This window comes from Trichechus manatus, unplaced genomic scaffold, assembly GCF_000243295.1.
Source record: "Trichechus manatus latirostris isolate Lorelei unplaced genomic scaffold, TriManLat1.0 scaffold00061, whole genome shotgun sequence".
Taxonomy (NCBI): Eukaryota; Metazoa; Chordata; class Mammalia; order Sirenia; family Trichechidae; genus Trichechus; species Trichechus manatus.
The window spans coordinates 14,277,711-14,302,237 of NW_004443997.1; the positions used below are offsets into that span (position 1 = coordinate 14,277,711).

The 24,527-nt window shown below is 39.5% G+C and overlaps 1 protein-coding gene across 2 annotated transcripts; it reads left to right on the top strand.

Annotated features, from left to right (window-relative positions):
* Window positions 1-1,023: 1,023 nt before the first annotated feature.
* PPP1CC (protein phosphatase 1 catalytic subunit gamma) lies at window positions 1,024-16,793 on the top strand. 2 transcript variants are annotated; one of them, XM_023733805.1, is made up of 8 exons: window positions 1,024-3,446; window positions 4,468-4,599; window positions 6,774-7,004; window positions 10,749-10,853; window positions 12,010-12,233; window positions 12,441-12,575; window positions 13,586-13,646; window positions 14,543-16,793. In XM_023733805.1, coding segments are annotated over exons 1-8 (960 nt in total). In that variant the 5' UTR covers window positions 1,024-3,445; the 3' UTR covers window positions 14,614-16,793. The 2 variants fall into 2 exon arrangements, 1 of the variants encoding a protein (XP_023589573.1); XR_002824537.1 differs by having other exon boundaries at window positions 1,031-3,446; window positions 13,586-13,962.
* The last annotated feature ends 7,734 nt before the right edge of the window (window positions 16,794-24,527 follow it).

Genomic DNA, 24,527 nt, shown 5'->3' on the forward strand with positions numbered 1-24,527 from the left:
GTATAGTGGAATTACCCCTAGACCTAAAGTTGGGACCTGGCGTCCTCCTCACAACCTCTGTGACCTTGGATAAAGTCACTGAACTTCTCCCAGGCTATAAAATAGGAGATGACAGTACCTGGCTTCATAGGAGTGTTGTGAGGATTAAATGGCAATGTAAAGCCCCTTAGCACAGTTCCCAGTACATGCTAAGTGCTTGGTAAATGTTAGCTATAACTATTAAATGATTGTATTGATAAACGTTTGAAACAGTGAGTTCGATTTTTATGCTATTGGCTGATATGAAAATTGTTAAGAAATGTCTGCAGTATTCACTTGGACTGCCAAAACTCATTTTGAAATAACAGATTTTTGTTTCTGTTTATTCCAGTGTTGGTTTTCACTTGCTAGCCAGATTCAGTGGATAGTTATTAAGAGAAAATTTCTACTTATTCAACTTAATCTTGCTGTTTTTCCCTCCTAACTGCAACTTCCAGCTTCTTAGCCTATACATTTCTAAGGCCAGTAGCATAGATAATGCTTGAAATCACTTTGATATATTTGATCACTTGGAATAATATTATTGAACACTTAACCATGTGCAAGCTTTATATTTAATTGAATGTCTCCCTTTTGAGCTCTTAGATTGGACAGAAGTGAAGTAAACTAAACTTTTAGAGATTTCTTAGTCATTATTGAATTTTTTTACATTTGGGAGAAAAATACTGTGGTTCTGGTATTGACCCCAGCCCCCTTTGTTGAAATGATAGCTTTATTTATGGAGCAGTTTCATTTTATAATGGATGTAAGGAAAACAAATAGTTTCAGTTATCACTTCCTGAGTTTTTATCTAACAGACAAATTATCTTCAACTTGAAATTTAAGAATAATTCTAAATTTTTTCACAGCTAGAGAAATCCTCTAATATGCCTGATATGAAAATGGCACTGGGGCTTTGTCGTTTTAAAGCACTGAACCTGTTTTTCTGTTTTGCTTTTTTTTTTTTTTTTCCCTGATAATAAAAAAAATTTTAGTCTAGAATATGTGTTTAATTCTAATGCCACAAGTCAGCAGTACTTTATCCAGATTTATCCAGACTTGGAGCGCCTGCTGTGACTGGCCTTGGCCATCTATACGCTGCAAAGCAAGGCTGCTTCTACCAGGGGTCCAGGTGACTAGGCTGAATGAAGTGAGTGGATATTTCTTACACCAAGTACGGTCTGTAGTGGGTAGTAACCAGGTGTTCCCAGAGCACTTCACCAGGCTTGTGGGGGAGAGGAGAGAGGGGAGAGACTTCCTAAGGTGAAGGGATATCTAAGCAGGGTTCTGACAATGAGCGGGGAGCCACCAATGGGTGGGTAGAAGATTTGGGCATAGTTTGTCTTTTGATAATTTTATTCCTTCAGCTAATTGAAGAGAATTAAGGAAGCCTTGAGACCATGTTTGTTGTTATTTTTAATGGACACTGCTCTTCAAATATAAATCTGGATGTGTTCTTGAGAAACCATTTATCTTAACTCCCTTCTCACTACCACCTTTAGGCATAGTTTATGGTAATTTTAATTCTCTTAATCCATTTTTCTGTTTGTTCTCTGTTTGAATGGGAGCATACAGAGATTAGTAATAAACAACAAATAACAGCTTTAAAAGCAATATCACTAACTGAATTTTAAATTATTCTAAATGGTGGAATTCACATAATGAAGTATAGTCTGCTGTCTATGTAGGTGTAAGCCAATTCTGCAGAAATAGTCTCCTGAAAGACGTAGAGTGGGCTACTCATTCACAAGTGTGAGACTGCTGAAAAAGATTGGGTGGAAACCAGAAGCTTCTAGGAGTCCCCTCATAGCCAAAAATAAAGTTTCCTCCTGGGCAAGCTGCCCAAGCTTCTGGATGAGTTGTGGTGAAATCATTAATGGTTGGGGTTTTCTGGCCAGTGAGGCAGGGATCCCACCATCTTTCCGAGTGTGTTTCTAGAGTTCTCTACTGTGTGTGTTTGTCTAGAGGGAAAAAAAAACCTGTTTTTCTTTTTTCCTTGTGTTCGGTTGCTGTTGTATACATACGTGTTCATTTTATTTCTTCCCTCAAAGATTGTCATCACTCTGCTTTTTCTTTTATTTATTGCTTCTCCTTTTGTACCATTTTGATCAGAAAGAGACTTTGTCAATCTTTTAGTTCAATTACTTGTTCTTGGGTCGTGAGTAGTGAAATGATATACCCAAGACTGTAGAACCATTGCAGAAACTTGGGGCTCCTGGCTCCCAGTCCAGCAATGTTCTCATCATTTTCTCTTCATTGTGTGCTTCAAGAGTTTGTCCCTTTCTCCTCTCGTCATGCTTTCTTATTTTAATTCCCCTTCAGGCACTATTGCATTTCAGTTCAAAGCTCTTTCCTCAGAGAATTCAGGGTTTTGGTGGCCATTCAGGCTGACTGGTGGCTTCACCTAGGGCAGTATTTCCCAAACTTGGGAATATAGACAGCCCTTTTCATGGAAAAAAAATTCTCATAGACTTCAGGTTTTTTTACTTGATTAATTCTTTTACTCTGTAATTTTACTGAAATATTTACAGATCAAAGTTAGGTACCAACCAAAACTCGTTGCTGTTGAGTCGATTCCAACTCATAGTGACCCTGTAGGACAGAGTAGAACTGCCTCAGGGTTTCCAGGGAGCAACTGGTGGATTTAAACTGCCGACCTTTTTAATCTGATGGAGTTTGGTTTTGCTTATGTTCTATATTTAGTCTGGTCCAGTGTTTTTACATCAATTCTAATTCAAAGAATGCTGGTTTTCATATATATTTTTTTTTTGTACAAAACAAGCGTTAAGACTTTGATTGCAAGTTGAGAATGATCAAGCCTCACTCATACTTACTCAGACTACCAGCAAACAATTTTGGAGTGCCAGTTTAATGAAGGGGTCGCTTAACTAAAATTAAAAATTTAGCAATTCATTGTTATTTAATCTGTTCAGATGACTAATCTGCTAAAACTAGAGTAAAAACAGAAAATTTCTTCTTCACTTTCTACTACTACCTATGTAGTAGGATTTAACCCTGTATGCTGATAAATGAACTGTTCCAAGGACAGGGAATCTTCAGCACTTCCATCCCGTAGTGAGCAGAACTCAGTGCTCTGCTGCCAGGAACTTAATGAGTTTAGCATGCCTTGAGCTGTGCAAAGCTTTCTTTTATCTGTTCAAATTACTGGAAGCCTGCTTTCTCGCAACGCATGCTGACGTCCTTTGCCATGTACAGGCATGATCATGAATACAAGGGCCGGCCCCGAAATTGCACTGTAGAATATGTACAATGAACCAGCATCATTTTTTAATGAAATGGAAACAACATTAAAATTTTTTTTCGCTGATAAAAGGGCCACATAAACCAGAGACTTCATCAGCCTGAGACCAGAAGAACTAGATGGTGCCCGGCTACCACCAATGACCGCCCTGACAGGGAACACAACAGTGAGTCCCTGACGGAGCAGGAGAAAGGTGGGGTGCAGAATTCGAATTCTAGTAAAAAGACCAGACTTAATCTGACTGAGACTGGAGGAACCCCAGAAAGCATGACACGCAGATTCTCTATCAGCCCAGAACTAAAACAGTTTCCAAGGCCAACTCCTCAGACAAAGATTGGACTGGACTGTGGGACATAAAATGATACTTGTGAAGAGTGTGCTTCTTAGCTCAAGTAGATCCATGAGATGAAATGGGCAGCTTCTGGCTGGAGGTGAGATGGGAAGGCAGAGAGGGTCAGGAGCTGGTTGAATGGACATGGGAAATCGGGTGGAAAGGAGGAATGTGCTGTCACAGTATAGGGAGAGCAATTAGGGTCACATAACAATGTATGTATAAATTTTTGTATAAGAGACTAACTCGAAATGTAAACTTTCACTTAAATTACAACAATAAACAAACAAAAAAAAATTAAAACCAAAAAAAAATTTCTTTTTTCACTGATAAATTAGGGACCCATGAGAAGATATTGTGGTCCTCTGAAAAGCACTGGTGGTTGGAGGTGGGGCTTCTGAGCATTTCTAATCTGTCATTTTAGAACAGAGAATTCTTAGGACAAATAAAATCTCTTTACTGCTGTGCAAATGCTAATTAATTACTAAGGCTGGAGAAGAGAAGACTAGAGGCCAAAGAGCTGTGCTGGCGGGCGGGCTGTGGGTGAACACACTGAGTATGTGGCTTGGATGCAGGACAGCAGGCTCCTGCTGTGGCATAGGGAGTCTGAGTCCAGCCAGTAGGAAGAGGAAGGCTTTCTAATAGTATTCTTACACAGACAGAGTGGCCGCCCCTTATGCAGGATACTGTAAAGGAGTCTTACTTGGTCTAGAAAATGCAGCTAAATAATCTCTGAAATCCTATCTAAGATTTTAAGATTCTAAGTAGGCATGAAACTTACATCTTTTAGAAATGTTAAAATTTTACATAAAATTATTTACTTCACCTGACTAATTGGGATTTTTCTCCCCTATAGTGAGAGGGTCCAAGCCTGGTAAGAATGTCCAACTACAGGAGAATGAAATCAGAGGACTGTGCTTAAAGTCTCGGGAGATCTTTCTCAGTCAGCCTATCCTACTAGAACTTGAAGCACCACTCAAAATATGTGGTAAGTTCTGGCACACAGTTATCTTGGGTTACCTGATTGATTCATTGGGTCATGAATGAGTTGATGACGGCCTTGTATTGGCCAGCAGAATCATTCACTATTCATAAATAACCTGGAACTGCTTTGAATTAAGTTGAATAATTACAGCTTTAGAGTAAATACCTCAGTGGGCTTAGTTTACTTAGATGTGCTTCAGATTTTTAAAAAATTGTTCTCTGGAAGAATATAAAGATTGCAGAAGAAAGGAATGAAACCAAGAATGGAGAGCTAATAAGAAAACGTCTGAACTCTGTGAATATGTGGCGCGCTGGTGGTGAAGTGGTGAAGAGCTCAGCTGCTAACCAAAAGGTCAGCAGTTCATATCCACTAGCCAGTTCCTTGGAAGCCTTATGGGGCAGTTCTGCTGTGTCCTATAGGGTTGCTGTGAGTAGGAATCAGCTTGGCGGCAGTGGGCAACATAAATATATAGGAATTATGCTTAATCTTGAAAAGCCTAAAAATAGAACTTACTTGCTAGATGCAGACAATCAATATTTTTAACTCAGTACACTATAAAAATTAAACTATTCATCCGAGTTTTGCTATATCCTTCTAGAACATTTGACTACATTGATAAATCTTGTTTTTTTTTTTTTTTATTGTGCTTTAGGTGAAAGTTTATAGAGCAAATTAGTTTCTCATTAAACAGTTAATACACAAATTGTGACATTGGTTGCCAACCCTGCAATGTGTCAGCACTCTCCCTTTCTCCACCCATTTCCCTGTTTCCATTTGTCCAGTCTTTCTGTCCCTTCCTGCCTACTCATCTTTGCTTTTGGGCTGGTGTGCCCCTTAGTTTCATATACATGTTTGAACTACGAAAGATGTTTCTCACGTGTGTTATCGGCCCTGTAACCCAAGCCAAGCCAAGCCCATTGCTGTCGAGTTGATTCTGACTCACAGCAACGCAATAGGACAGAGTAGAACTGCCCCATAGGGTTTCCAGGGAGCAGCTGGTGGATTCAAATTGTTGACCTTTTGGTTAGCAGCCGTAGCTCCTAACCACTTCGCCACCAGGGCTCTATTGACCCTATGTTATTAGGTGCTGTTGAGTGGGTTCCAATTCATAGCGACCCTGCACACAACAGAACGAAACACTGCCTGGTCTTGCGCCATCCTCACAAATGTTATTATGCTTGAGCCCATTGTTGCCGCCACTGTGTCAGTCCATCTCATTGGTGGTCTTCCTCTTTTTCGCTGACTGTCTATACGTTGGACCTATAGACCTGTCTAATCTTTGGCTGAAGGGTGAATCCCAAGAGTGACTTCAATACTGAGTTAAAAGGGTGGCTGGGGGTGATAGTCTTGGGGTTTCTGTCGTCTTGTCAGACCAGCAAGTGTGTTTTTTTTTTGTGTGTGTGTGTGTGTAAATTTGAATTTTGTTTTACATTTTTTTTTCCTCCTCTGTCCAGGACGTATGTGTGTTTTTAAAGTCAAATGCTCTTTGGTGTTGTCTAGCAGGAAAAACGAAAAACCGAATGCATTGGTGGCTGTAGTGTGCAGACCTTTTTTCAAATGGGCCAGGGCTCACTAGAGTGCAGCAGGTCCGCTGACCCAGTACCCAGAGACCAAAGCTGTCACAGGTCTGATATTGATCAGCCGACCTGAAAGGAAAGCCATGTCATTCGGCAGGAAGGCATACATAGGCATTAATACTTCTCTCCACAAAATAAATTCTTAATTGAATTTTGTGTGAGATGCTCGACATGCACATGCACTTAACATTTTATTACGCTCAGTTGAATTAAATATGATACAAGATTGGAAATACTAAATGCTAGCTTTCAAATTAAGATTCATTATTAGAGGTTCAAGGAGCCTTGGTGTCACATTGGTTAAGCACTTGGCTGCTAACTGAAAGGTCGGTGATTTGAACCTACCAGCTGCTTTGTGGGAGAAAGATGTGACAGTCAGCTTGCATAAAGATTACAGCCTTGGAAACCCCATGGCATAGTTCTACTCTGTCCTACAGGGTCACTATGAGTCAGAATCAGCTAGATGACAATGGGGTTTTGTTTTGTTTTTTTTTTGAATTAGAGGTTAATGCCATTGTGCAATGAATGTGTAAAGAATGTCTTCCCATAGCTTTGCTATATAAATACGGAGACACTGTGTAACAAAATTCTTGCTTCTAGGTGACATCCATGGGCAATACTATGATTTGCTTCGACTTTTTGAGTACGGTGGTTTCCCACCAGAAAGCAACTACCTGTTTCTTGGGGACTATGTGGACAGGGGGAAGCAGTCATTGGAGACTATCTGCCTCTTACTGGCCTACAAAATCAAATATCCCGAGAACTTTTTTCTTCTCAGAGGGAACCATGAATGTGCCAGCATCAATAGAATTTATGGATTTTATGATGAATGTAAGTACTTTCTATATCTAAAGAAGAGTCATTAAGATACCTTGTCAGAAACAACCGTCAAACGCTTCTGTGGTTAGGGTTTGTGAGAGTTTAGATGCAATGTTATAATCGCTCGTGTTTCCTGTTTCGTTGTCTTGCTTTTATCTTAGATTTTTCCTTCTTGGGGTGGAAGACTAACACTGCCTCTGTGGTGTGATAATGTCCTGGGTTCTTCTATGATATGATGTCAGATTAGGAAGTGATGATCACAGTGGTAGTTTCTCTAAGATAATTATTGTGATATTCACACATAACTTATTTCTTTTTCTTAGAACAACTCTTGAGAATCTGGCCAGATATATTCGTTTTTAACAGTTTGTATAAAATTAATCTATTTAAATGTACAGTCCAGTGATTTTTAGTAAATGTTTAGAAGTGTGCAGCTCGAAACTAAATTCACTTAGTAAATGTTTAGAGTTTTTTTTAGTAAATGCTTAGAGTTGTGCAACTATTACCCTAGCCCCAGGCAGCCAATAATCTGCTTTTTGTCTCTAGAGACTTGCCTTTTCTGGATAGTTCATATAAATGGAATCTTGCAATTTACAGATAGTTTTTGGAAGTTGTCGTTTTTTTTCCGTTCCGGCACATCTGCATCTAAGAAATGTGTGGAAAGGAGGAAGCAAAATTTGTTTACAGTATCATTTTTAATTTTGCAATATTTTATGACCTATTTTGGATTATTTAGTTGAGTACACTCTAAGTTAATAATTGACAAAAAACCATATTCTTAAAGCCCTGGAAACAATCAGTTTTGGTACAGAGTTTGTTGTTTAAAGTAGACAAAAGAAAAGTTTTGGATCCTTGTCTCCGGCCATCTTTTGTGCTCGCCATTTCTGCCAGGAGAGGGTTCAGGTTGGAAGGGAGGGATGCTCAGGAAAATTGCGTTCTAGCCCTTGCTAATACAATTATAACCAGACCAGTAAAGCATTGTCACTGTAGCCCTCCCCTAGCAATGTTCATAACCTTGTTATGTCTCTCAGGGCGTTAAGTTTTTCCGTTTTCATTTCACATTTCACATAGATGGGTCAGCTAGCTCATTTGTTGGAAGCGTAATGTGAAAGGGTTGCATTCATAGCCTTGGCCCTCCTATCACTGGCCTCCCCATAACTGAATGTTTACTTGGACTGTGGTCTTGAGGCCCAGCCATCTAGCTGACAAGATAAATGCCACTGGAAGATGAGGTGAGAGGAATCACCAGGGAGAAGAATGCAGTAGATTCTGGATTCGTGGGACAAATGGGCAAGTAAGACCTTTGACACCGGGAATGAGTGTATAAGTACTGCTAAGGTGGTGCTACTCCTTGGGCAGTGAAATGAGGAGCAGGAGTTTTTTTGTAACTTACTGATGTTTTGGACATTTGTTACAGCTGCTGCTTTTCAGAAGGGTTTAAGAAATTGTTCATTTTACACACTTTCAGCTCAGCAAACACTTGGATGTTTTCTTTGAAGTTCAAATGATGGCGATATATATCCTAACGAGGCACATACATCAGTCTTGGTTTCCATTTAATGCAGAAACCTTTAAAAATGATATAAAAGCTCAGTGTTGGTATCAGTTTTGACTCTTGTTTGGTCATCAAGGCACGTTTATAGACCTCGTACTCGAGGCCTCTGCCTCCCTCTCCCCCCCGCAATCAGACAGGTATAATCTGCCACCCATCTACTTGAGGGCATAAAAGTGTCCTTGATATAGGTGGCTTTAAATCGGTGGTTTGCAGAGTTTCTTTTTAAAAAGATCATTGATCATTTTATTCAAATGAAGAGGTTTATTCAAGTGCAGATCTCTTAAGCAATAGGTTCAGTTCCCAATTAAAATAAGCACCCTTTATACCACTTTTTTTTTTGGAGCTTCATGAATGTGACATTGGAAAGGCTGAGGTTTCTGTTGTAAGACAAAAAGTGACTTGATCTTTTTCTGATACCGGAGCTATCAGACCTGTAGTAATAGGGAACTGCGTTAGGGGTTCTGGCTCAAAATCGTGGGATTTGAAACCTTGAAGGGATTTTGGCTGTTACCCAGGAGTTCCTGGTGGACTGAAGGGGCCTTGGGGAGGCAATGTAGAGAGAAGAAAAAGTAGGGGCCAGGAGGTAACAGGAGGAAGAATCCTAATTTGTGCTAGAGGACCCAGTAAAGATAACAAAGGAAAAAGCGAGATAACGGGAATGTGTGTGATGAAAGAATCAAGGAGCAAAGCAGGTTTCAGGCAGGTGGAGATCGTCGGCAATGGCAAGTACAGAGGAAAAGGACAACTAGAGGCAGTGGGAAAAATCCAGGGAAGCCAGTGGGTGATCGTTCAGAGAGAGGCTTCGGTGGAAGAGGAACCAAATCACTTTTATAAATGGAGGCTGAAACAGTCTGGCCCCTGTTTTTGTATTTCTTACAATAATTGTTATTATTATTACAAATTGGAAATTGGAGGCAGTGATTGTGCACAGGTTCCCCTTCAGTTTTCGGTAAGGAGGAATTCTGTTAAACTTCCGGAATCCTCTAGTGAAGGAAGATTTGGGACAGTGGGAATTAAGTGGCCTCTCAAGAATGCACAACAGATAAGAACTATGGTAAGAGTGATACCCAGACACAGAAGCCAGAAACTATTAGGAGAAAAGACTGTCATCATCCTTTGAAGGGCGATGTCACCTGTTGAATTTGCATTACATTCTAAGCCCTGTGCTAAGCTTCCTACACTACTTGATTTACAGGAGGTAGAAGGTGTGGCTCAGGAAGGCTGTTGTTTGGACTAGCTCTAACTCAAAGGAGAGGTACAGGTTTAAACCTTTAGCTGTCTCTCTAACACCCAGGATAAGAAAGAAGAGACTTAGGACAAATCTCTGATTTAGGAATAAAGATTGTGCATTGACCTTCAGTTTTCTTAGCATAGTGGGATACAGGAGACTTGGGTGCCCCAACAATTGGGCAATCCTCAACCAGTTCAGGTACATTTGTACTTCATTGGGTTGTGAGAAGATTTTTAACTCAGAACACAATTTTCCTGTAAAAACAGTGCCTTAAAAGGTTTATAGTGCTTCTGTCAGTGTCACAATCTGATTCAGACTACATGGAAATACATGGGCTGGTGAGCAAAACATAACCACCTATAACATTGTTTCTGTGGGGAGCATTCTGAGTTTGTGCAGCAGATTAGGAATAGATATTTGGTAGTGCCTGCAAGAAGCAATCTGTATTCCCCTGTGATCATTGTGCCTCTTGCTAGAGTGTTTAGGGGCTGGGGGCTGCCTGGTATCAGTAGGTTATTAACGGGGAAAACAGGGTGGGTCTCAGCTTTTAGGGGCTTCCTCAAAAGGAAGATAGTAACAGCACATGTATAGGTTGTTCTCAAATTGTCTTTAGATAGAAATACAGAGCTTATGTGTAGGTAGAAATTAAACAGAACAACAGACTACATTTTGGAGTTCATGCTACCAAGTAATTGCTGGGTTTGATGATAATCTATAATCATTATCATGTCTGGAATTCTGATTTCTGATGTCTGCGGAATTTTTAAGTATTTCATGTGAAAATGTAAATTGTTTATAGTTCAAATAATCTCAAAGTTATATCTAATTTTCCTAAACTCTCTAAGGGATAGTTAATAAAAGATCGTTTCCACTTAGTTTATAAGATAATCAGAACCTTGGTTTTTTGGAAATTATCCTGAGAAAACCATACAGAACCGCAGTCTCATTAACCACCCTAAAATGTTCATAGGTAAAAGAAGATACAACATTAAACTCTGGAAAACGTTCACAGACTGCTTTAACTGTTTGCCGATAGCCGCCATCGTGGATGAGAAGATATTCTGCTGTCATGGAGGTATGTGGGCTGAGTTAAGTTCCAAACAGATTTTGATCTCTTCTAAAAGGTGGACACTTCAGCATGTATGAATGGTTGTTTTGATGACTTCCCATGTCAGGTTAATCTTTGTCACCATGTTGTATCACAAGTCTACTCGGACACACCCAAGGTAGTTCAGATAGAAGTTTGAAGCAAGGAATTACTGTGTTAAAAGGAACTGTAGGCTATGTAAAATTTGACAGTAGACAATAGAAAATATTTTTAAATAGAAAATGAAGAGCAATTAATTTGCTGTACCACAGATCCTCTAGAATACTGATGATGTGAGTAGGCTTTCCTTGGATCTTTTCCTGAGACTCTCCTTGCAGAAATTTTTCTGACTTGGACTTTAAAAGCTATTATTTTTCTTCAGTCATTCAAGGATCCTGTCTTCTATCTTTGAATTGTAATTGGAATGTTGCTGTGCTCAGTGGTTGTGCTTTGTATAGTGTAATTAAAACAGTAATTGCAACGGGGGGGGGGGGGAATTCTTTTCACCTGTGGTCAGAAATTGGGCAACCGTCAAAGAGCCAACATAACGTGTTTTAGTACAGGCACTGTCCCTGCCTTTCATACTTAATGAGTTTTGGTAGAGATGGGCATGTGATTTTTTAACTCAGATGAAAGTAAATTGTATCTGAGCTGGTTTGATACATTTGAGACTCAGGACTTGAAGACCCATGGACAGCACAGGTTTCCTAGAGAGCCCCGTCACTCCTGAGCATTACATCTTCTATTCCCAGTCATTATAGGTGATCACTAGTAAAATCCAGTACATCCGTTGTCCATTATTCTCCTCCTCAACTTCAGGGGTGGGGAGCAGAGGAGTAATTTTAAAAGTCACTGGATTTTAATTTCACAGGTTTCTGTAATGTTACAGCGACTATCTCCATATACTGTTAAAACATAGTGTGCCCCACAAATTAGTGCATATAATGAATTCCATTGTTTTTATTCAGTTGAGTTTTTTGGTTTTTTACTTAAAACTACAGAATAAACAAAACATAGCCCCATAGATCTAAGCCTAGATATCAGTCGTTTGGTCTTTCTGTAGATACATGGAGCTGGTAAGGTGATAACGTCCTTTTTAAGTTTCATTGTCTTCCTTTTTTGTTTCCCCCCTTCTCATTGATAGGTTTATCACCAGATCTTCAATCTATGGAGCAGATTCGGCGAATTATGCGACCAACTGATGTACCAGATCAAGGTCTTCTTTGTGATCTTTTGTGGTCTGACCCCGATAAAGATGTCTTAGGCTGGGGTGAAAATGACAGAGGAGTGTCCTTCACATTTGGTGCAGAAGTGGTTGCAAAATTTCTCCATAAGCATGATTTGGATCTTATATGTAGAGCCCATCAGGTATTGATTTTGAATTTTACATGTACCCTTAAGAGCATGTGTGTGAGCACAGATTCTCCTTGTTGATTTTGGTGGGTAGGTATTGCTTATTATACATAATGTCTCTGGAAACTACCTACCAGGGTATCAGGCTCATGGGAAACTGAAGAGGGGTTTTACTCAGCCAAAATTTGCTTGTACTTATAATGAAAACATTCTCTCTCCAAGGTGGTTGAAGATGGATATGAATTTTTTGCCAAGAGGCAGTTGGTCACTCTGTTTTCTGCACCCAATTATTGTGGAGAATTTGACAATGCAGGTGCCATGATGAGTGTGGATGAAACGCTAATGTGTTCCTTTCAGGTACAGCTTGTCTTCACTATGATTTCCTTTTATGCAGTCTTAATTTTGCTGAGTCTTAAAAATTGGTTGTGTACTTTCATTTGTGTTGCATAGGCTAAATTTTTATTTTCCCTTAACCAGTGTTTCTCCAACTCCTGTAATGTGTAGGCCTCTTTTAAAGAAAAAAAAAAGTGTGTCCTGTACCCTTTACCCCAGTGTTGTAGTTTAACTGTTTTTATATTACTTAAATAGGTAAAAACATAAAATAAATATTAACTCCTTATGCTTGTGGCTCTTTTACTGTAAATCTAAAATCTTAATGTCACTGTGATGTTCTGCTAAAAATTAAATCACTGCTTGCGTGTGAAAGAATACGAACTGCCACATGCCAGATGTTCTGTGTGAATACTCAGTTCTACGACCATTTCTCTCTGGTCTAATTTCTGTGCAACCTATGTTGACTAACCATGATATCATTTGGCCTTCACTTGGCACAAAAGCATCATTTTATACATAAAGGCGACCTTAATCTTTTTCTCATTTGCTTATGATAATTAAACTTGTACAACTTTAAGCTAGCTTAGTTGTAAACATAAATGCAGCCACTGGATTCACCTGGCCAGGCATCAGCAGATAAACCACTATTTGCCAATTATGGAGAACTCGCAGCTCCCTGAGATTGAAAGAAGATCCTGTAGGTATTTGAGAAACACTGCTCTAAAGAACACTTCCCGTATGTCAGGGGAGTAGCCTGAAGAGACTACCAGGTACAGACTTCAGAACATTGTCATTTTATCCAGAGCCAAAATAATTTGTCCAGATCACATATTTTATCTGCTCCTTATAGTAATTATTACCAAAATATTTGCTTGTCAGCCTGGTTTGTGTTGATCAGTTAGAGAGGCTTTTGGAGTACTTTTAAATAGTCAAGAATCTTTCTGAAGAAAAGATTTGAGGGATATTTAAGGACTCTTTTAAGGTTTTGAGTTGAGTGTGTTTTCTAAAACACACTGTCGTTTGAATCTTTTCAGATTTTAAAGCCTGCAGAGAAAAAGAAGCCGAATGCCACTAGACCCGTAACACCACCAAGGGGTATGATCACAAAGCAAGCAAAGAAATAGATGTCATTTTGACACTGCCTAGTTGGGACTTGTAACATGTAGTATATAACTTTCGTTTTTAAAACTGTAATGTGTACTGGTCAGCTTGCTCAAATAGAACTGTGTTTGTGGGCCCTGCTCCATATTTGATTTACTGAATAGCATTTGCTGGTTGTAACAGCAAATGAAAGACTCTCTCCACTCCCAAGAAAAGTGTTTTGTTTTTTAATTCTCTATTCCTTTTGCAAACAACTTTTAATGATGGTGTTAAAGCTGTATACCTCAGGACAGTTTATCCTGTCTAAGGGGTAAGTACACAACTGATCTTTTTTTAATTCAGTACAACCCATGAATAATGTAAATGCTCATTTTCTTTAGGGCATAAAGAGAGCCCTAGGGTGCTCTGAATCTATACATGTTATTGTCATAAAATGCATACTGTCGATATAAACCACTGTGAACATTTTTTTTTTATTTGTTTCAAAGGGATTGCTTTTTTTCCGCTCATTGTCTTTTCATGTACAAACTAGTTTTTATTGCTATCAACATTAGGAGTAACTTTCAACTTGACAGCATCACTGGTATGATGTGTATTTAATTAAAGCACATGTTTCCCCGTCATATACTTCAAATGACGATTAAAGCCACTATTTTAAATGTTTGTGATTCTTTCCTAAAGCCAAAGTTTCTGTTGAAATATGTATTGACACAGCCCTAACTAGAAGGTGGCATGGTTATGTACAGGTGCCACTTTTTGGGGATTCAAAAACAGGTTTTTGTTTTGAATAGCAGTTAGTAAGATAGTGCGGTTTAAGCTATTAATGATTGAAGTTAATAACATTTTGTACAATTTCCATATAGTCTATTCACTAAGTAATCTTTTTACAGTTGCATCAGGCCTGAACCCGTCCATTCAGAAAGCTTCAAATTATAGAAACAATACAGTTCTATACGAGTGACCGATTATGCTTTCTTTGGCCTACGTTCTTTATTCTGCGGTGAAGTTGAGGCTTATAAGTCAGAACAAAGGAACTAACTTACTGTCCACCAGTTTATACAAAACTCACAGTATCTATGACTTTTTTAAACTAAGATCTGTTAAAAAGAAATGTTTCAACAGATGACCGTGTATAATACCATGTGGTGAAAATGAATTCAGACTTATTAAATGAAGAACTTGTTAAATCCTCTCAGTGTCTGTCTATCAGCACAATACACACAGGAGAACTGTTGATGGCATATTGAATAGATTTTAATGAATAAATTGCTCTGGAAACCTCACAGTCTCAATTTGGATTTGTCTTCCTTCAGTCTTGTGTTCCAGAGGTGGATTACAACGTGGATGCTCATATTCTGAGCTGTAACCTGGAAATAACTAAATTTCTGGAAGTTTAGAATAGAGTGATGAGATTGAACTATGCTGTTGTGGACAAGACCTACTATTAGGGGAGGAGGGATTTGTTTAGCTGTGATCTGTCCAAATCCTTGTGACATAATCTGTATCTGTGCTGTTTCCTTACTGTCTGGGTTCAGTTGAACGTGGCAGTAAAGAAGCTGCCTTGTTTATTAGCCTTTATTACACTCACTTGGCCCTCAGTGTTTTCACACACAGTTCTTGGATCTCTTTCCCTTACCAAATTCCAGTGGAACACAGTGTTGTGCTGTATTACGTTTGTCACAAGTGTGTTGAATGCATATTAATCTCTCAGAGTACATTAAAAGTGGGTGAAGAGTGTGTCATTTGAAAAGTATTTCCTTCTGTTAAAAACTGATTTCCCTTGGGGTATTGGGAGAGGGCCTTCTAGGGAGGAAATGTTTGGAAAGACAGTGGGATGTGAGGACAGAGCGCCAGGGCCCAGCCCCAGTCTGCACTGACATGCACTCATCAGAGGCCTTGGCCTGCCTTTCTGACCCTCAGTATGCTCCTCTTTGAGTGAGGGAGGGTGGACCTCATGGCCTCTGGAGCCTTCCTACTCCACTTTCTGTGACATACTCAGACTTGCAGTTATTTTACTTTTCAGTAATATTCTCCCAGACTCCTTTGACTACAGGAAGAAAAAGATAGACAATAATAGATTGTGTCATAGGCAAGCTTTGTTCGTCTTTAATCCATGCCTGGACATGATCAATTGTGTCAGAGAGAACATAGGCATATTGCACCGGTTAAGTAGAGAGCAAAATTGATCTTTGGTTTTAGGGTGGAGATCTTAAGAGAGACCCCAGAATTTTGAAATCAGCATGTGAAAACAGAACGGGAGTTCTTATATATCTCAGTCTACACTCATCTTCTTTTCCTCATTCTTACCTAAGTGTGCACTGAGGCCCCGTCTGCCTTTATAACCTAGTGGTCACACACACTTGGTTCAACTCCTGGCTCTGCTCCTAGCTTAGTGATTGGGGTGAGTGGCTTGAACTCTGAGCCAAGTTGTCCCTAGCTGTAAGACAGGGACAATAGTATTTGCTTCATATTATGAAGCTTGAATGAAAGAATATGATGTCTTCAGAAGAATAATTGACCCATAATTAATAATAGTAAGTGCTATTAACTGCCTTAATTCCAGTTCTGTGTGTTTGTCTATCTCAGCTGGCTGAGTTTTAAGTGGCACCTGTCCCTTATGCCCTGATACTGAGCGGTGGATAGCTAAGCATTTCTGAGCATTTACTGCATACAGAACACCATTATAGATGTTTTCGGCAGATAGGAAAGAAAGAACTAGGAAACATAAAGTTGTTGCAGTAATTATTGTGACAGTTTAAATTCTGGTTTTCTTATACATGAATTATTTCTATCACAGTACCATAATAAAACCATAGAGTAAGGTGACTGCCACCTTATGTATCTAAGTAATTTATTTAACATAGTTGAAGCCTATCCATTGGAATTACTTCTTTGGCCCATTTGACTAGGCCGGCCCTCATCTAACTGCTGTGGACAGCACAGAAGTGCTGTGACTTAAGAGTAGAGGCTTCTCAAGTATCATACATATAACTGGAATAGGTGATGCGGGGACTAGGAGCAAAATATTAAGTGCTGAGCCATGAAGAAGATACAGGGCTTAGACTGATAGGAGAAATCAAGTTTCCCAATGTGGGACTGTGATTGGAGGTTGAAAAGGCACTTGGTTCTTTGGGAAGAGAAGACAGAAGATCCGCTAGTAAACTAAGACAAGGTGGGTATCATGACACTCAAGAAGGGCCAAGGAATCATTGCAGGAAGTGCTGCGTGAAGAAAATTTTCTTTCGGCAGTTTGCAAACTGAGCATGTGACAGTTATAAAGCAAGGGTGTTATACTCCCAAATATTACTTGAATTTAGTACAGAGGACACTTTGGAATCTGCATGAGGACAGAGAAGAAATACTTTGCCCATGGTTGAATGTATAGAAGACTTTAAAAGAGTTAAGAAAGTAGGTTAAAACAGGTTTGAGGTTCTCTATGCTGCCCATTTTCCCATCTCTTGAGAAAAGAGACCTGAAGCCCATTCACCCTTACGGACCAGCTCGCTTGGATCTGCAAGAATGATTCTCCACTTCTTTCAGTTCTGCAGATTCAGACAAGAATAGGACACCCTCTGCCCCAGGCTTTGGTTTCCTCCTCTATAAAATAGGGATAATAGAATACCTACTTCATGGGATCGTGAGGATTCACCCACAAAAAGTGCTTACAATTTAACTGGCAATAGTAAGCATTTGATAAGCATTAGCTATCATTAGGCATCAAAGAACGTTTCTAAAATTTAAACCAATCCCAGCGCAAACGAACTTAAAGTTTACATGAGGAGAACTTGGTCCAGGTACAAGCAAAAGTCAATCCCAATTACATGTTAAGAGTGAAAGTGAGGACAGTACAATTAACTTCAGCCTCTGTTCAAGACTGAAATAGAATGAATATGTGCACAAAATTCTTGGCATCCCTGACTTTCGTGCCTGATTAACGACTGTGTGGTCGGAGACTACTGCCATCCCATCATATCAGCACAACAGCACCAGTAGCTCCAACAAGGCCTGGCATTAGGATTTATTGCAAATATCTGAATAATTTCAAACACAGGTAAGCACTTTATTTTTGTGAAAATTATGCCATATATACACGTTTATATAAATTTCATTGGAATATATGTTACAGGAATAAATACTGCACTTTGGATGATTTGAAAGATGTTAATTTTGTAATAAAAAACTAGAACTGAACACTTGCAGTGACCAAAGAGGGAAATAAAGTTATCTGGAGAAGTTTAGGAATAGCTTTGTACTCTTTGAGCTAACAAAAGCTTATAAAAATTTTAAAATATAAGGCAAAATAGTGGAAATTAGTTGGTGTGGCAGTAATCTTAAGTGCTTCTGAAAATATTCAGAAAGCATCTTGAGGCACTCAAAGCTTGAGATTGTGTGAAAATAAATCATTGCCATCAGCCAAATCTCTAAGTCCAAGAATAAGGGATAAGTCTTATCTTACTACTAGGATGGAACCCTTGATTTTGGTGGTAGGCCAGCCAAAAACCAACTTGCTCTTCCCCCCAACCTCAGGTAAAACTGTCTTTATTTAGCGTCACAATGCAGTTACTGACCACCAGAGCAAATTACTACCCAGTATCAAACTTTGGGGAGTAATTTGACAATTCCCATTGTACTACTTAATATTTTGGGATACAATTCCAAATACATTCTCGTGTCCCAAAAGATCAGTTCTCTAGCAGTGATATTTAGCTTTGAACCGATAACTGATTTTAATACTCGTTCAGCCAGGATGTACGTTGGGTGCAACTCTAGAAAAAGATCTTTAAAGCCATTTAAAAGTGCATATTCCTTTTTTCCTTCTAGCTACCAATTAGCACAGTATCAAATAGCCTGTCTCCCAGAGAGGACCAGCCCACACCAGTTGTTCAGGACTGGTGAACAAGAGAACAGTAAACCAGCCTTTATGTTCTTGGACAAACTGGCTGCTTGACCTTTCCAGCAAAACCCTGCCAAGTTAGGTAGGTGCGGCAGAGAGCGGGTGGGATAAAAGATGTTGAGGCTGCTGGAAGTTCCTATGCCATCTGCTAAGAATGTGCTCATTCACCAGCTCTGTAAGCCTTCAGAGGAGTCAGAGTCTATACCTGTTTGTTACCAGTGTGAAAGTGCTGCCTCCCACATTTGGATTACCTACCCAGAAACACCTTATAGTGTCATTATATACAGTAATGTCAGTCATTCAGATTAAGGGTTAACTGAGGAGCTCTGGTGGTGCAGTGGCTAAGCACTCTGCTGCTAACCAGAAGGTCGATGGTTCGAGCCCACCAGCTGCTCTGCGGGATAAAGATGTGGCAGTCTGCTTCCATAAATAGTACAACCTAGGAAACCCTATGGGGCAGTTATATTCTGTCGTATAGGGTTGCTATGAGTCGGAATCGACTTGATGGCAGCGGGTTACAGGGTTGACTGTAACAGATCATAGACTCAAATATCGCCCCAGTGGTGAGGTGTGAACAGTAAGATGCGAGGATCCAGCATGGTGGGGTTTGCTAACTTCAACTTGACTTGGGTTGTTTGAAGTCTTTGCCAAGTGCCTTTCATTGTTCTGAAGCCTGTGGAGTATTTTCGTCTCATGGCAATGGACCATGTACAAGAGAAACAAGAAGCAGGCAATCTTAAGATTTGTTGCAATGCAAAGTGTTTATTGAATGTACATTTGGGTCACTAGGAATGGCATGTTTTTATAAGGTCATAAAAACAAAATGTGTAATCTTGTCCAGGTCAACACCATTAATTTTAAAACCTCTGTTTTTCGATTTACAGAAAGAATGGGTTGAGAAGAGAAATTCTCTTCCCAGCTCAAAAAGCTAGGATTCCTCTAAGACAGTGTTGTTCAAACTTTTTTGACAGGTGGGACCCTTCAGAGAAAATCGTCAAAGGCATTATATGTAAAATGAATAAAATCAGCTCTATTAGAAGCAGGGGCTGGGGGATGCTTGCTCTCCCCCCTCCCCCACCCCACCGACTTCAGCCCCCAAGAATTGAAACCCTTTCTCTAAGGGAAACATGGACTGCTACTTTCAGGTCTGTATTTATAGGTCAGCTTCCATAAGATGTCAGTACAACCTTCTACTGTTAGAGTCTTCTGGACTTTGTGTGCCTTGTCTAAGGTCTAAATAGCTAAGAAATTACACGCAACTACTCCCCAGGTAGCTAAGTCAAACAAGTGACCCCTTTCAGAGTGGTTAGCTGGTTTTCCTTTCTTTGCATTGCATTATGGGACACAGTAGATAAAGAAAGCATTCTGCAGGTCCTAGCAAAACATCCTTTAGGGTTTATTATTAGGGTTTTCATTGTGGAGGTTTCACAAGAGCAAGTACCACTTTCTGTATTCTTGATGTGTATATGTATATGATTTAATTAGATATGTTTTAATGTATACCTTATGTACTGTATTTTTAATGTCTTTTTTGTGAAGTATATCTTGACACAAAAGAGTATATATAAAACAAACACCCATCTACCCGCTACCTGGTTTAAGAAATAGAATATTACCGATATCTTAGGAGCCCCCTGTGTGTACCTCTCCAATGGCATACTGATCTCTCTCCCCTCAGAATTAACCACTATCTTGAGTTTGAGAGTAATCATTTTCTTGCTTTTCTGTGTGTGTCCCTGACCTTAAACAGTGTTGTTAAATTTTGCCAGTGTTTGAACTTCGTATAAAGAGAATTATACTGCACATATTCTTCTATAAATGGTATGTTTTAATTCATAAAACAACAACAAAAACAATGCCAAGGATTAAAACATATCATCACTGAAATCTAGAGACTTTGGGATTCAGGTGCCTGTCAGTTTGGCTTTAACCCTTGCAAGACCCATGGGACATAAGGTGTCCCACCCACTTTTTATGCCTTTGGAGTTCTTTGGAAAGAGAGTAGCCCAACTTTAACGTGTTTAGCCTCAAGGTGGGAGCCGGTCCTGAGTGGGAGCCTCATTTTTGTGTAGATTGAGCATTATCTTAGGTGATGCCTCTGGGATGTGTACACTTTCTAAATTTTTGACAGGTTTACCTTTATTTCTGTGAGATAAGCCTCCCAGTTACTGTGTTCTGGTGAGAACGTACTTAAGCTATTCCCAGTCTTCATTCAGTCATAGGGTCCATTTTTTCCTTTATTGTTTCCAGATGTTACTGGCTCCCTTCTTCTCTAGCTTCAGAACGGTAAATAATGCCTTTCCAATAAGGAATAATGCATTGCAATTGTACTTTTCAAGAGATTGGAACTCCTGTAAGTTATTCTTACCCAGCATTGAATCTTAGGGCCCAATCATTGCTTCCACATGTAACAGGTGGAAAGCACAGCTGTGAGCAGTTCCACAGTATTCCAGGGCAGCTGTTTCTGCCTCTTGTTACTACTGCTTTTGTTATAATGAAGAATACATACTAGTGGTGATTTTCCTGAGATAAAAAAAATCCCTTGGCTTTATTTGGGCTGTAAGTACCGCTTTTGCAGTAAGGAAGAATGCATTGTACCATGTTTTGAAAAGTTTCATGAAAATTAATAAAAAGGCTAGAAGGAGACTAGAATAAAATGTATGTGCAGCCATTGCCAAGTGCCTTCATCGTTTACTTCATGTTTTGCAAATTTCAAGAAACAAAATTTAAAAAAAATTTTTTTAAACCGATTTTATCATTGACTCATATTGGCAGGATTTACACTGTACACAGTCCACTGGCACACATGTGATCACAGATAATGGCTATCAAAATCCATAACTCATAACAAAAATTCTGAATTGGTCCTTAAATCAGTGTCCCTTCATTAGTGAAAATACATAGGCTCATCCTTTGATCCTGGGTCGCTCTTCAAGTGGGAATTGCCTTCTACTTTGTATTTAAATTATTTGAAGTTAAACAAAAACCAAACCCTTTGCTGTCAAGTCAATTCCAATTCATGGCAACCCCATGTTTTACAGAGTAGAACTGAAATTCTTTTAAGATCAGAGTGTGAGCAGAAAATAGTTTATGGATGGTTGGATTACTATTATTGTTTTATTTTAAAGACCCCTGTTGATCTGCTGTGCAGTTTTCCTTCCACAAGAATTCATCGTACTCCTTGTAGAAAGGCCTATCATATTTACTGAGGCCAGAGAACTAGAACAGAGACCCGGTGGCAGAGGCCCATTAACACTCCACAATTCAGCCTCTGGGATTATCGATCTTGGTCTTTGAGCTCCTTGAAAGTCTAGGCAGTATATTACCTGTGAGTGCCTATATGAATCTAAGGAAAGGATTTATAGCTTCATCAATTTTGCATAATTAGTTGGGGTAAGTGGTGGTTTGAAATGAGTGAGTGGGCCTGGGTCCTACCTAAAGCATCATTTGGCTTGGAACTGCCATTTTCATAATTATTTAATTCTAGAGAGAGTTTTTAAAATATAAACTCCCAGGCCTAGAAGTTTTTTTTTTTTGGTCTTGTGTTTTAAAATGATACTTACGCACTCCTTGTTAGTAATTGTCTCATTCGTGGTTTCTTTGCTAAGAGTAATGGACATCCCATTGGTAATAACTTTAGTATTTTTTGTACACATCTATGTAGAATCATACATCTTCCAGCCATAAGGGAACTTTCTGTGTTGTTAATTGTTTCTAAGGACCAAATGGTATAGATGGGTGAGATTCAATTTAAGCTTTCTGTTCCTTTAGGAGTCATTTCTTATAAAGAAGCAGGAAAACTAACTCAATATTATAAGGTTTTCTGCAAACTATGCTCAAGCTAACTCTTACATAGGCACAGATACCATTTCTGTAATGAGTTTAGGAATCCAAATAAGTTAATACATGTAAAGAACATAGATGGACCCAGAACCATAATAACCGTGCAGTACACATTAGGTATCGTCATCATAGCAACCTTGGTGGCCCAGTGGTTAAAGCACTTGACTGCTAATGGAAAGTTGGGGGTTTGAAACCACCAGTGGCTCAGTGGGAGAAAGATGTGACAGTCTACCTTGGAAACCTTATGGGGTCACTGAGTTGGAATCGACTTGATGGCGGTGGGTTTGGTTTTGGTTATCATCATCATTGTTGTTTGACTATTTCCTTCCACCAAATCCAGGTCGCATTTAATGACAAGTGTAAAATAGTTAATGCAAAAAGATTCTATCCCCCAATCATCATGTAGTTCATAACCAAAAATGGAATTAGTTTGCCAAAAGCACTGCTAGGAAATTCTCCAAAGATCCACAAGCTTTACACAAGTAATGCTGAGCCAACATGTGGAATTGAAAGAAAAGTAATTTCACACACAGTCTCAACAAATCAGTTACAAAGGTAGGCCTGAGTGCTTCAGCTCTGAGTTCATACTTTTTTTTTTACTTTTTAAATTAATTTATTTTTTTAATAGGTATAATATATGTAAATCACATTTTTAAAATCCAAGCACTAAAATTAAAGTCGATCTTCCCTTCACTGCTAACCCCCAGCCACTCTCCCCGATGAAGCTGTTTCTGTGCACCTTTCCAGAGATCCGCTGTGCAGACACCAAGGTGTATGTATACACACCTTACTCCATCTTTTTTTTTTTAAACACAGATGATATTTAAACATTGTTTTCATTACTTAATATATCTTGTACTGCCTATACTAGTACATTATAGAGCTGCCCTATTTTCTTTCATTTCAGCTCCTGATTCTAATTTTTCAAAAGTTTATTAAAAGAACATTCTACTTATCTTTGTTGAAAATAGAGAAGTGTGAAATCAAGATTACAATGGAAAAAATATATGGGGGAAAAAAACCCTATCATGATCAGACGTGGGGGCATGTTTTCTAACAGAACCAGGGCTTCCATTGGGTTCATTCTGGTTCGAATCCTGCTAGAATTTTCCTTTCTAACAAGTTCCCAGGCAATGCTAATGCTGCTGGTTAGGGACCAGTTCTGAGAACCACTAGTAGAGCAGTGGTTCTCAAAATTTATTCTACATAAGAATCACCTGGGAATCTTGTTAAACTACAGAAGTTGCTTCAGTATATCTGGAGTGGAAATGCAAATTCTTAGCAGGGGTTTGAAGCCCTGAACAGAACTGGCAGTATTTACCTGGAGACACTTGTTCTTTGTAACGAGTTCTTTGTAAGTTTTCTCTAGGTGTGCAGGCTTAAAGAGGGAAATGAGCTGGGCGGGACCCCTTAGAGCTCTCTGCTTGTGCCGTAAGGAAGCAGGAGCACCCGGTTGAAACCATGCAAGGGGAGAGCATGAGGACCCTAATGGTCCTGCCAGGTGAGGTTGTCTACTTACAGTGACAGGGTTCTTCAGCTACTACCTGTGTGTTCATGTACTCTAGGGTAGGCTTGTCTGAGTACATCAGGGCAGAGGCTGGTGAGAATATGGTAAGGATTGCTGCCTCATGGATTCAGAGCTCTCTGTGAAGCATTCCTTGATCTGTTACTGGCCTCAAGTATCCTTTTTCCGCCCAGGTTCCACTTTTGGAAGCTCTGTTGCCCACACTTAAACATTCCCCAAACTCAGGACATAGGTAGTGCAAGCTGGTTGTTGTGGACATTATGCATGGTACAGGTGCCTCCCTGCCTAACACTCTACCCTCCACCGGTACTAGAGCCAAAGGTTGGGTGGAATTAACCCACCACTGGCTGTCAGTCACAGAGATTGGTTTAGAGATGGGCGGCACAGCGTAAACCACTCTGCATATGGTACTCCCTGACCGGCACGTGTTGTGCAGGGATGGGAAGGTTGACAGGCACAGATTGTTATTACTAGGGCCAAATGCTGCGTTTTTACAAACAAAATAAATGTCAGCCTAGCACACAGTAAGCACTCAGTGGATATTTGTCAAGTGAATGAATCTTACGTGTTTTACCGAGGTTGCGAAGGGCTGACTGCTCGTTAGTACCTTTCT